This window comes from Serinus canaria, chromosome Z (genome assembly GCF_022539315.1).
Source record: "Serinus canaria isolate serCan28SL12 chromosome Z, serCan2020, whole genome shotgun sequence".
Classification (NCBI taxonomy): Eukaryota; Metazoa; Chordata; class Aves; order Passeriformes; family Fringillidae; genus Serinus; species Serinus canaria.
In genome coordinates this window covers 5,796,344-5,808,618 of record NC_066343.1, presented here as the reverse complement: position 1 = coordinate 5,808,618, position 12,275 = coordinate 5,796,344, and the positions used below count along the sequence as shown (strand labels likewise).

General features: G+C 36.6%; 1 protein-coding gene across 5 annotated transcripts in view; it reads right to left on the bottom strand.

Moving 5' to 3' along the window:
* The window catches only part of APBA1 (amyloid beta precursor protein binding family A member 1), an 86,486-nt gene that overhangs the window by 26,668 nt on the left and 47,543 nt on the right, over positions 1-12,275 (bottom strand). For 4 of the 5 annotated variants that reach the window (XM_030236875.2, XM_050987031.1, XM_030236878.2 and 1 more), the window contains exons 3-4: positions 5,269-5,370; positions 1,944-1,983 (exon numbers count right to left, since the gene is read on the bottom strand). In XM_030236875.2, coding sequence (XP_030092735.1) covers positions 1,944-1,983; positions 5,269-5,370 — 142 coding nt within the window. The remainder of the gene's footprint in view (positions 1-1,943; positions 1,984-5,268; positions 5,371-12,275) is intronic. The other variant, XM_050987032.1, reaches the window with a different exon arrangement.

Here is a 12,275-nt window from a genome sequence, read left to right as displayed (position 1 = left end):
ACCTGTGCTTATGTTTGTCTTTCTTTTTTCCTCTAAAATCAAGGGGTATCTTTTACTATAAAGTGATGGGGCTTTAAGTTCCAAACTTAAAGGATGCCAATTTTGTTCTAATGATAACATATAGGACTAACAGCCTCTCAGAAGGAGCATGGGTAGCTTTGGCCTCAAGGAAGAGCAAGTCATTACTATGATTAAAATAAAAAGAAAGAGCTGGAGGCAAATATCACACTGAAACTATACAGACAGACAGAAGCACATGTATAAATCTTGTGAGGAGGCTTGTCTTCCTTATCATTTTTTTAAATACAAAAATTTATGACTAGCAAATTTAAGATGATCATCTCCAGTGTGCAGTTTGCTCAGGCAGTATGTATCTCAAAAATTCTCAAAATGAACAGTCACTTGCAAGCACATGACCTAAAGAAATTGAGTTATTTCCTTAGGAAAATTCGTGCATCTGGAAGTACTATGTTTTTACACAGAAATCACACAGCATTCTAAGTGTTGCTATTTATTACTCTACACATCAAGGCGTTTTCACCACTTCCACCACTATCCTAAAGAGGTGCAAAACCTTTTATAGTAGAATTTCTGATCAAAATGGAGGGGAGAAAAAACGGGCAAAGATATAAAACTATAACAAAGTGCATATTAAACCCCAAAAAAGGTAATGCTCCAATTGCATAAGAGGTGAACACACAGACAACACTGCTTTTTAGAATACCTCCTCCTTTTATTATCTCTGGCAACAAAACTATTACCTCAATGAAAACATAGTATAGGTGCTGGCAAATTTTTCCTTGGACTGCTAGTACATAAAAATGGAACATTTGTAATTTTAAGGAATTTTGTGCTGGACCAAGCACCAATAAAATTTTAGTGTTCAATTTTATTTTTTTTTTCCTAAGGCGGAGATCATTGCTTTTAAAATATAGATATATATTACTATATCTAGAATATAATCCCTTGATAGACAGGACTATGAACAGGAGATGAACTTAAATTCTAAGAGAGATCCTTCATTGTTGCAAAATTCCAATGCTTAGCTATGAACTAACTGGCATTCTGGCCAGAGACTCCAAAACAGGCAGCTTATACTCTGAAGACTAAAACAACAATCAATTTGCAGTCTAAAGAAAATGATCACATTATCAATTAAACACAGTACACTGTAAAGCAATCAAAGGAGTGATGAGGAAGTCTAAATAAAGTATGACATCAACTGTACTTGTAAAATTTCATCAAGCACATGGAACAACACTGCCAATGGAAAAGTAAAAAAAAAAAAAAAGAAACTTCTATTTTCTGCTTCTGTCATAACTGCACACAACTTGTGTTCCTCCTGCGGTATATACAGGATGCACACTCATCCAAAAAGCAACAGCAGTTCATGTGACAATTAACTTGCTTTTTCATATTGTTCTGAAAAAAATCAGCACTACTGAAGCCTTAGCTCTCAGATGGCATGCAGTATTTAATTAAGAGGCAAGCAGTTGTTAAACAAGGCAGATTTTCACTGGCAGGCCTGCCCAAAAATCCAGCTGAGATTAGATTGAGCCGGCTGATTGAAACCAATGCCAGACAGAGCACTACAGTCTTCTTGCTTAGTCTGCTTTCCTTGTCCACACACGTTCTTATGTTTTGTGTAAATACCATAAAGAAAGCAGTGTTTTAAATGATACTGAGGAATAAAAACAGCATAAGTGATACAGAAATGATGAATGAAATACCAAAAAACTAAAAAGCTCCATGTTTCTGGATTTCTGAAGGACCACAGTAGGATTTAGCTCAGGTTCTAAATTAGACACAATTTAATCTAAATCAGTACACCTAACCCTAGCACCTTTTCTATTCAGCAAATAAAATAAAAATTTTATGCATTATAAATACAGGTGGGTTTTTTGATGTGAAAAAAACATTTAGAAACTGTAGAACTATCTTACCTTCAACATACGTTGGAAATGAAGCCAAGCTTTTTCTGGACTGTAATTAAGACAAAGAGGATTTCAAACAGAACATAGCATGCACAAATATGCATTAAAAATTTCTCCGTGCCAAAAAAACTCCAAACTTAAATTAGCCATAGTTATTAGTAAAGATAGAACCACTTATTATTATTTATCTTTATTATTTTCAAGCTCTAAGCACCTACTAGAGTAAATTCAATGTATTCCATTTGTGTCTATTTAGCGGACAACATGGTAAGACCAGACTTCACTTAATTGCTGGTCTTCACTAGTGCATTAATTACCTAACAATAGGTGCACCACTTTTAATAATCAAGAAATATGGAGGAAAGTACATAATACCTCAAAGATACTGGATCTTCCAGTTAGAAATAAATGCATACAGGAATATAAAACTTGCCCTTCACTGTTATAATTAATGACTGAAACCATCCTTAACAAAATACAGTTATTCCTTAGGAATGGTTTTAGATGTATCATTCACATTAACAGTGCCTACAAAAAGCTTTCTAGATTCTAACAGGTTAGGGAGCAGCTTCTATTCTCTGGTATGACTGGATTCACCATGACCTCAGCACCACCTGTGCTTACACAGTATGGAGCACAAAAACACATTTGGTAGCACCAATTACATAAATAGTGAAGGAATAAATAGAATCTTGACTTGTGCATGTAAACACACACACTAAAGTAACACCATACATCCTACTGGTATTTTCTGTGAAAGACTATGAGACTAACCATTCAGATATCTGATGGCTACAACTTTCAGTGAGTGAGGTTTACCGCTTTGTTTAATTAATAACATAAACCACATACAATAATTTATCAAACAAAGTTGTGTGTGGCACTATATAATTTGTAACGGATATCCTGAAATACCTGCTGCTATCATAAGCAGGTAAGTGAATAGTTAATGAATCCATGACTGATTGTACTAGCAGTAACTCCTCCAATGACTGCTTAATACCATTCTATTAAAAGAAAATGCATACACATGATCAGAATAATTCATACAATCTTCAATAATAATTCCAGATGATATACATAGGAATATATGCCAAATTATTTTTCTTTTCAACAGGCAACTTACCAGGGTCTGTGCACTAGTGGAAAACTCAGGTAAAACTAGAAAGGTGACAGTTATGTAACAGGCTGACTGACTTAACACCAAGGAGTCTTTTCCTTTGTAAGATATGGAAAATTGATATAAGAAATAATATTTTTAACCAACAATGCATGTCCTACTATAAAATAAAATTTGTGAATTAAAAACAAAAGGCATGTGACACAGACAACTGAGCCAGTGCAAGCTTTAAGTTCTTTTCATTCCCTCTGAAAATTGCTAAGCTGTGTTGAGAATCCAAGAATCCTGTCCATCAGGTTCTGTGCTAGCATCAATAAAGATTCAATAATCAATGATCTGCTGCTGCCAACGCATTTAGCCTGCTGTGAGAACACTGACATCCCTTTTCACATCTGTGGCTCTTTCACCTCTTCAGATGAATGCTCCTACTGGACCACCTATGCATACAGACTCCAACCAACTGTTTGTAATAGTTGCAGATGTAGTGCTAAAGGGGGCATTCAAACATCGGGCTCTGACAGGCATAGAGGACAAATCCCCTACAAACAAGAGGCAGCTCACATTCATAAATACTTTACAAAGTATCTTTCTTTTTAAGCAGGGAACAAAAATCTTTGATACAGATTTAGCAATTGTTCAGCACCCTTAACTAGCAACTTACTTTCAGGATAGAGTGGTGCAAACCACCATCATGTATGTCTTTATTCCCACCCACAAATATAATTTTTCTTGTTCATTGCCCAGGTAGAAAGGCATTCTACAAAATCCATTAGAAGAGTAAAGTAACAGGTAAAGTTGCCAATAGGTGGAAACCTACACCTTTTAATTTTACATAGCCATGAATAATGAAATATTCATAAGGTCATTAATATTTTATTACTTTCAATAATCTTGTTGCCATCTCCTATTATAAATTTATATTTAATAAAAATGTTTCTCTAAGACCTAAAAATCCAGAAATTATGAGGCTGTTTTATCACTTTTGTTCTTGCATTAGAAATACTAAAGTGGGAATTTTTCCCCATCTGAGGGAAACTAATAGCCCAATACATTCTGCAGTGAAACGTGGTTTACCACCTCTGTAACTATGAGTAAGCGCATTCTAATAATTGAAATCAACAGTGTTTTGTTTGTTTTCTTTCTTTGGAGAAATTTACTGATACCTTAATATAGCTAAAATATAAAATACATAGTAATAAAGTCTGTAGCAAAGAATGCTTAAGGCTCTAATACTCTAACATTGAAGCAGAGGAAAACTTAAAAGGCATGATCTATAGCTGAAAACTTCAGAATATGAAAAATTATGGGTTTCTTCAGTCTTTTGAAATTTTTCATTATTTTGTAAATGCAAATGCAGAGTGGCACAATTACATACATGTTACAAGCTTTTCTATCCCTTGATAATTGCAAAATTAAAAAGGAACAAATGGATTATTTGTGTTTCATTTTTAATCCACTTATAGTAGATCACAATTTTGGAAAATAACTTATCCATTGCTATCAATAACAATATGATATTTTATTATGGTAGTTCCTAGATTGTTTTGAAGTTCATGAAAAAAAGGCAAATAAACCAAATTTTTGCAGATTTTTCTGTTTACAGAACCTGTCACTCTAACCAAATCCAAATCCTTTTTAAAAAATATTTTCTTTTTACACTGTAGCAGTTCTCTTCACACTTATTTTGTTTTGGTGGAAGTATTACAGTCTAAAGCACTACTGTAGGTGAGGGGAAAACCCCCAAACTATGTAGCTTTATAATGAGAACCCAGGAGTCAGGAATCGAATTCTGATTAAGAATCACTTGCAGGCCATTTTCTACAAAATATTAAGCAGCATAACTTATTATGGAATAATCTAATTTAAGTACTTTTTCATCTGGCTGACAAATACTCTTTCTTAGTGAGTGGAAAAAAGGAAAATCCTTCTTTGTTTTGTCTCTGCTACAGAGGGGATGTTGGCTGTTTGCTAAATCAGTATCCTACAGCCTCTTGAACAAATTTAGTGACAGCTGAACACAGAGTCAGAAATGCCATGACAAAAAGTCTTCAGTATGTTAGAAACTCATTCAGACAGCTGGGCAAGCATAAGGTAAAGAAGCATAAGGAAAGAAAAAAGAAGAAAAGGAATTGCACAGGTAAAAGGGAGCAAGGAAAATTAAAAGGCATAAGCAGCCTGAACCAGACTATGGCTTTTAAAAAGGTTTTACTCTACCTCTTTATTAGTGGAAGCCTCTGCTGTACTGCAGACATCCTGGTGATGTTGTCTGCTTGATGATTCAGCACCACGAGGTGAAGAGGAATCTGGAGATGGAGACTAGACATGGCAAGAAAATCAAAAGTTATTGTGAGTGCCCAATGTAGAAATTATTCTTTCATTTTCTACATCCTATGCTCTGACATTCTAAGAAAGAAAAGGTAAAGTCACTTAAGAGTAAGCTGTGATGGGAGAAAAGTGAATTGACCTTAAGCAGCACACAGGGATTCAGCTAAAGTTCCTTTAGTTGTCAAACTGGAAGAAATGAATAAAAGACTGAAACTTCCCCATAAGCACACAGGCCCTCAGGTATCATTAACCTGAAGTGCTAAACTAATCTAATCTGAGCAGAGGAAGGTCACAGCGGTTGTCCATAAAGGTTATTCCATTATTTTAGAAAACAACTTTAATAAACTGTGCAGAGTAATATTGATGTATTCAAGAATTTATTAATATATTCAATGGCAATTCAATACCAGTGTAATCAAGGACTGGGATTCCTCAATCTAGATACGGTAAAGACTTGGAAAATATTCAACAATTCATGCTGTCAGCTCAGTACATGCTCTTTAGATCAGATTTCCTCATTCTTCTCCTTTTTCCATAAACAATTCAGTGGAGAAACTGTCTATGTGATTGATCAACAAGCATCTTGATAAAGGGGTAGAATGTTCTGGGAAAGGATATTCAAATCATAGACAATTCCTAATGAATGCTGGTGATGAGAAAAAACTGTAGCAAGGTATCTGAAGTACAGAGCAGGGGGCCCTGGTGTGAGGGTGTGACACAAGAACACAGAATGTGGAACCAATGAAGGTGACCAAAATGAAAGAGTACAAAACTTTACCCAGCAGGCATTTTTAGAGGCATATTTTAAGGAGATACCTATAAAATATATCTGCCCAAAACAAAATGGAAATCCTCAAAAGGGAAATTTAGCATTTACCTATAGCTGGGTATTCAGCCCAACAGCCCTGGGATTCTACACTTTCTTTAACATAGGAAGAATGCAGCTCTAGCTGTGCCAGCTCAACAGTTCATCACTGATGGCAAAACAAGTCAAAGGTTATTCTTATCTTTTCATAAACAGTATGACATAGCTCTTCTCTGAGACAATGAGTCATATCAGAAATGGGGTACATTTCCAGTGGTCTGAGCTGGCAGCAGCTCCACCCTCATGCTCTGCATCTATTGCAGTTGAAAAATTGAGTTCCATGAAACAGTCTACAAAAAGCCCACAAAACCAAACCAGGAACAATAACTAAAATCCCAAACATCTACGTTTCTCTTAGCCTCCCTAAGATATGAAATGAAACAAAAAAACATAAGTCCCTTCTCCACTTCTTTCTCTTTACAGACATTCCTCTCTCTCAGATAATAACGAAGTATTAAAATTATAGTTAACTAATAAACACTTTGAAAGAGTTAAGAAGCAATTCTTTACAGATATCTCATGTGTTAAAGAGCAGTCCCTGCATCTGCCTGTATTCTGAATCACAACTTCAAGACAGAAGAACATGCAGCTGTGAAACAATCCCCAGAAACCTGGCATGTGGTGGCACCATCAGACTGAAGAATTCCTTGCCACACAGAGCATGTGAGCAGGGCCTATGGGAGAGATACAGACTCCCTTGAGTTGCTGTGTAATTACCAGCCAACAAAGTCACAGTGATGAACTGCACAAATGGTAACTCCTATTTACATAAGGAAAAGTTTTCATGGTGCTCACATTCTTATTATTAATCAGTATTTCTGTATTAGGAATAAATTTAAAAGGTGCATTATACTATCAATGCAATAATGGCATCTAGACATTGTAGCATTCAGCTATAAACATGAAACAAAGAAATCAAGTTAAGAATGATATGTGTACATGCACATACACAAAAGAGCTCTTTACAATGGCTGAAAACTCTCATATTCACATACTGAAGGATAAAGATTACTGATTCATTTAAACCAGACAATTAGCATTAAGAAATTGTGCATTATTTGAAAGGTACTAGTAGTTACTCCAGTAGCACTGTAATTGCCTTTATCAGATATTTTTATCTACAAAGTATCAGAACTAAGTTATTACATGGCTTTTTATGTGCTCTGCTCAAATATGTGTTTTGGGGGAGAAAACCCCCTGAACAACAACAACCGAACAAAAAAACCCTCCCCAAAACCAAACCAAGAACCAGAACTACCAAATCCAAATATCAAACATCTTACAAAGTCTACTGCAAGACAGGACATGAGAGCTGTCCTTGAAAACAGTTGTACAGGAAAGTCCAGTCTTTGAAAAATTAACACTCAGTTCTCTTTCACACCAAAATGCATTTTTAGAGGTACTATATATAATGTACAAGGAAAGACTGCAGTCACAGCAACAAGAAATATTTTGATAGATCATATTGGATAGATAATTTGCATAGCTGCTCTAAACAAAGTCTAAAATAAAAGCTTAGCAACTGTTTCACTACCATTTGTTATTAACAAAATAAGTTTTAGAAGCCTAAAGTTGTTATCAGAACAAGCACAGTAAGGTCACATGATGCACACTGTTATTAGGCACAGAGGTCCATCAATAGAATTAGATTTTTTTTTACCTGCAGCAATAAATTTTACAGCTATCCCTTTTCCCCTTGAATATCTACTTACATTTTTCTTATGATACTCAACCTGGTACATCCAAAAATTCTCCATCTCAATTTTGGTGTTGTTTGACTCTAACTACCGTGCAAGCCACTCCACCTGAGAAACCTTCCCTGCTCTTGTGCAGATGGATTTAGTAACGGAACTTGTGAAAGGAGAGGATTGTGTTGCATCTAACCTATCCAGGTCAATCAGCTGTTTCCTATACAGCTCATGAAGAGACGTGTAACTGACACTGAAACAGTGAAACTTATAAAAGCAGTATTGTTTTATGTGCTTTTGGCAGCAGATCGTTTGAAGGGAGTACAGCTTAAGGGTCACATAGGCTAGGACAGAGGGGATGATATCATAGAATCAGAGTCATAGAATCTTTTACATTGGAAGAGATCTTAAAGACCATATAAATTTTACTGCCCTTGCCATGGACAGGGACACTTTCCAATACATTGCGTTGCACAAAGCCCCATCCAGCCTGGCCTTGAATACTTCCAGGGATGTGGAAGATGCACCTGGATAAACTGTGCCAGTGCCTCACCACCCACACGCTAAAGAATTTTTCATGGTATCTAATCTAAACTGCTTTGTCAATTTGTAGGTTTAGATTAGATAGCATGAAAAATGCCCTATCTCTACATGCCCTTGTAAGAAGTTTTTCACTGACCAGCATCTCTAAGTCCTTATGTGTAGAGTTGCTCTCAATGAATTCTTCCAGTTTGTGTTTGGGACTGCCCTTGCCCATGTGCAGGACCTTGCACTTGGCCTTGCTGAATTTCATGAGGCTCTCACAGGTCATGTCTGCCTCTCAAGCCTACCCATGCCCCTCCAGATGGCAACCCTTCCCTGCAGTGTGCTGACCACACCGCTCAGCTTGGTGTTGGCAAACTTGCCAAGAGTGCATTCAATCCCACTGTCCATGTTGCTCACAAAGATGTTAAACAGCACTGTTCATTTTTTGTTTTGAAAAAGGTAGTTTATTCAGAGCTTTTTTATAGTACCATATGTGTGGACACATCAACAAATGCTTCCGAAATTCAAGATTCACTTAAAAAACAGGATATTTCTTATTTGACACTAATGTCTACCTACAGGTATTATGGCACAGGTATGGCAAAGTCTTTTTGTACACCAGCTCAGGAGACAATCAGATAAAGCGAGTGTTTAATTGTTTTTTTATTTTATTTATTTTAGAGGTAGCACTCTGAAAAGAATCTATACACATCAGGAAAAGGTCAAAGCACTATGGAATCTTCAGGTCCAATGCACAAGTATAGTCAGATGCATTCTATCACAAGAACTGCCTTTATCAGGACAACTATGGCAGTAAATCTCCCAGGTTTTAGGCCAACTATGTGATGGCAGTGTCCTCTGTCATTTGTACAGCTCAAATTCTGTTCACTAAAATACAGACTGAGACCATAGGTTTTAGTTGGTGTAAATACCCATAAAGAATGAAGCTAAAAGCTAATGGATTTGACTTTGTACTGTAGTTCTGGTATAACTGCCTCTGCACATACTGTGCATACTTACCTTCAGTTTGCTGGGTGGTCCAGGACCTGCCCCCTGTCAGTTTGTGCATTCATGATAGGAAAGATCACATGAGACAAGGTTACTGGCAGAACTGCTCCTTCAGAGCAGCACATATGATTAACTGTTATAGGACTCTCCATACAAGAATTTCAGGCAGCCTAAAGAGATTTCCCCAAAAGGCTCCTCCTGTGCCTAAGAAAACTGATAAGCACCATTTGTCATTTCAACTACTACCCTGGGTAGTTAGCATCTGAAGTGAGGAGCTCTGTCAACAAGCAACTGCTGGGTCAGAACTCTGATCCAACAGCTGACTCATGCAGTTGCTGCCACAGAAATGACCAATTTGCTTATAGGTAAGACACTTCCTGGTAATCATCAGAAATTATTCCTGCATATGCAGATAACATCACATACAACAGTCTTATTGCACATTTAAAGAAGGAGTTATTTTATATGTAGCTTAAGGTAAACAATTGTAATAGATCAGACATGCTGGAGTGGTCACATAGGATCACAGACCAACTGTATTTAAGAACAAATGCAGTTTGGGAAGTCTAGATTTGTGGAATTTCCCTTGATCCAGGTGAGGATGTCCTGCAAAGACAGAGCCTTCTGTCACTTACCACCATCTGGACAATGAAAAACAATCCCATTTGAGAGATCAAACTCAGTGCTGGCTGCTTCTCTGAGTACAGACTTCCTTAGCCATAGTTTCACTTCAACTTTCAGTGCAGTTTTATGAGTTAGTCTGAAAAAAAAAATCACTGTGGATTCCTCCCACATGTTCAGAAGATTTTAACTATAGCAAGTGCTGTTTTAGTTTTCAACAGCACAGAACAATCAAGTTACTTTCATCTTTCAATAATTTAAAAATGTACTCAAATAAAACAATATTCAAGGGATTATGTATCCAGTGCTCACCATAACTTAAAACCAGTATCTCATCTGGGAGTGTTTGCCTTCAAGCAGACTAATTCCTAAATATAAGCTTTCTTCTGTGTGATTGATTAATAAAATGTTTTGTGTTTTAGTTTGCTTTGGTTCTTTAGTGATTTTTAGTTGAGGAATTTGTGGCTTTTTTCCCTGCATAAACTTAAGTCTGGATCTCTCAAAAATGATGGAAAGCTGACATATAGTTTGTGTGCTCAACCAACAGTTTTAATAAACCTACTCAGAAAAAAACCCAACAATATACTGTCAATAAAAATTCATCTTTATTTCAATTGTTTATTTTCTCTCTTTTTTCCTCTTAGTTCATTTATTACTGAAGCCTGCTTAATTATTTAAAAGACTTCTCTGTTGCCTTTTAATAATACATTACTCCTGCTGTGGAAGAAGTGAAGCAAATTCATCTCCATGAAAACACAGAGGTATCAAAATTAAGAAAATCCTGCAATTGAGAATGCAAGGGTTGAAATAAAATATACATAACCAAAAACAACAGAGAAGCAAAACAATGCAGCTCAGGTCTGTTCCACCAGGCAGACTTGTCTTCAGCTCTGAATTTCTACTTCACAAATCTAAATCACCCACAGATGTGATTTTACTTTGTATTAGGGTTTATTCTAACATCCCACCACCTCAAATGTCTCCAGAGGAACAGAGATTATAAACACCAGTGACTGGGCCTTGCAAAACCAGAGTCTTGTCATGCAGAAACAAATCATGTTCTGGACATCAACAAAATGTGGTTTTCAGATCTATGACCCCATGGATAACTGAACAGAGCTCAGAAAAAAGTAGTGGTAATTGGTTCTGAAATAGACGATTTCTACCTCCAAACCACTGATTTCTTCTGATTATGGCAGAGATGAAGCAGTCAGCCTGCTTCAATTCTGTTTAATTCACAGCCCAAAAAATGCTACTTGACTTTCTGAGCCTTCCAGAAAGCTTTACTGAGCTTTCCTCAGTACATTTTTGTACTTCCCCAACTAAGTAAGCAGCTCTTCTCAAAGCTCTGTAACAAAGATACTTTTTTCCCATACACTTTAAATACCAGAATATTTCATCTCATTTTGAATTATCTACTATACAAAACTGTAATTCTTTCCACTTAAACATGTGGATGAACATTTATCCTCAAATCCAGATCCATGCACTGCATGTATTCTATTTAGACGTTTAAACACCAAAATTTCTGTGCTTGGCTAGGTACATTCACAGCAGGTTTCCAGTGGAGAATCTGACAACAATGGTGAGCAAGAGCTAACTTACTCAGCTTGGAAAAGAGAAGGCCTTGGGTGCCCTGACTGCAGCTTTCCGGTGCTTGAAGGGTGCCTAAATGAAAGCTGGAGAGAGACTGTATGCAATGGCATGTAGCAACAGGACAAGGGGGAATGGCTTCACACTGTAAGAGGGCAGGTAGAGATTAGATACAAGGAAGAATTCTTTACTGTGAAGATGGTAAAGTACTGGAACAGGCTGCCCACAGAAGATGTGGCTTCCTGATCCCTGGAAGTATTCAAGGCCAGGCTAGATGGGGCTGTGAACAACCTGGTCTAATGGGAGGTTGGAATAGATGATCTTTAAGATCGCTTCCAAAACAAACTATTCTATGATTTTATGATATTATGAGTGAACAAAATCTCTCCATTTCACACTCATAAAACACAATCTTGTTCTCCAAGAATCAACAATGCAGTTACACAGCCTTTGACATCAAGGTTCAGTTTTCTGATGCCACACTTCCTGCAGCTGTGCAGCTCTAACTGCTATTGTATTTGAAACAGACATCTTCATGAGGTTATATCGAAATGATGGTCTGCTTTGGTTTAAAAGGTTTCTGATAAACAGACTTT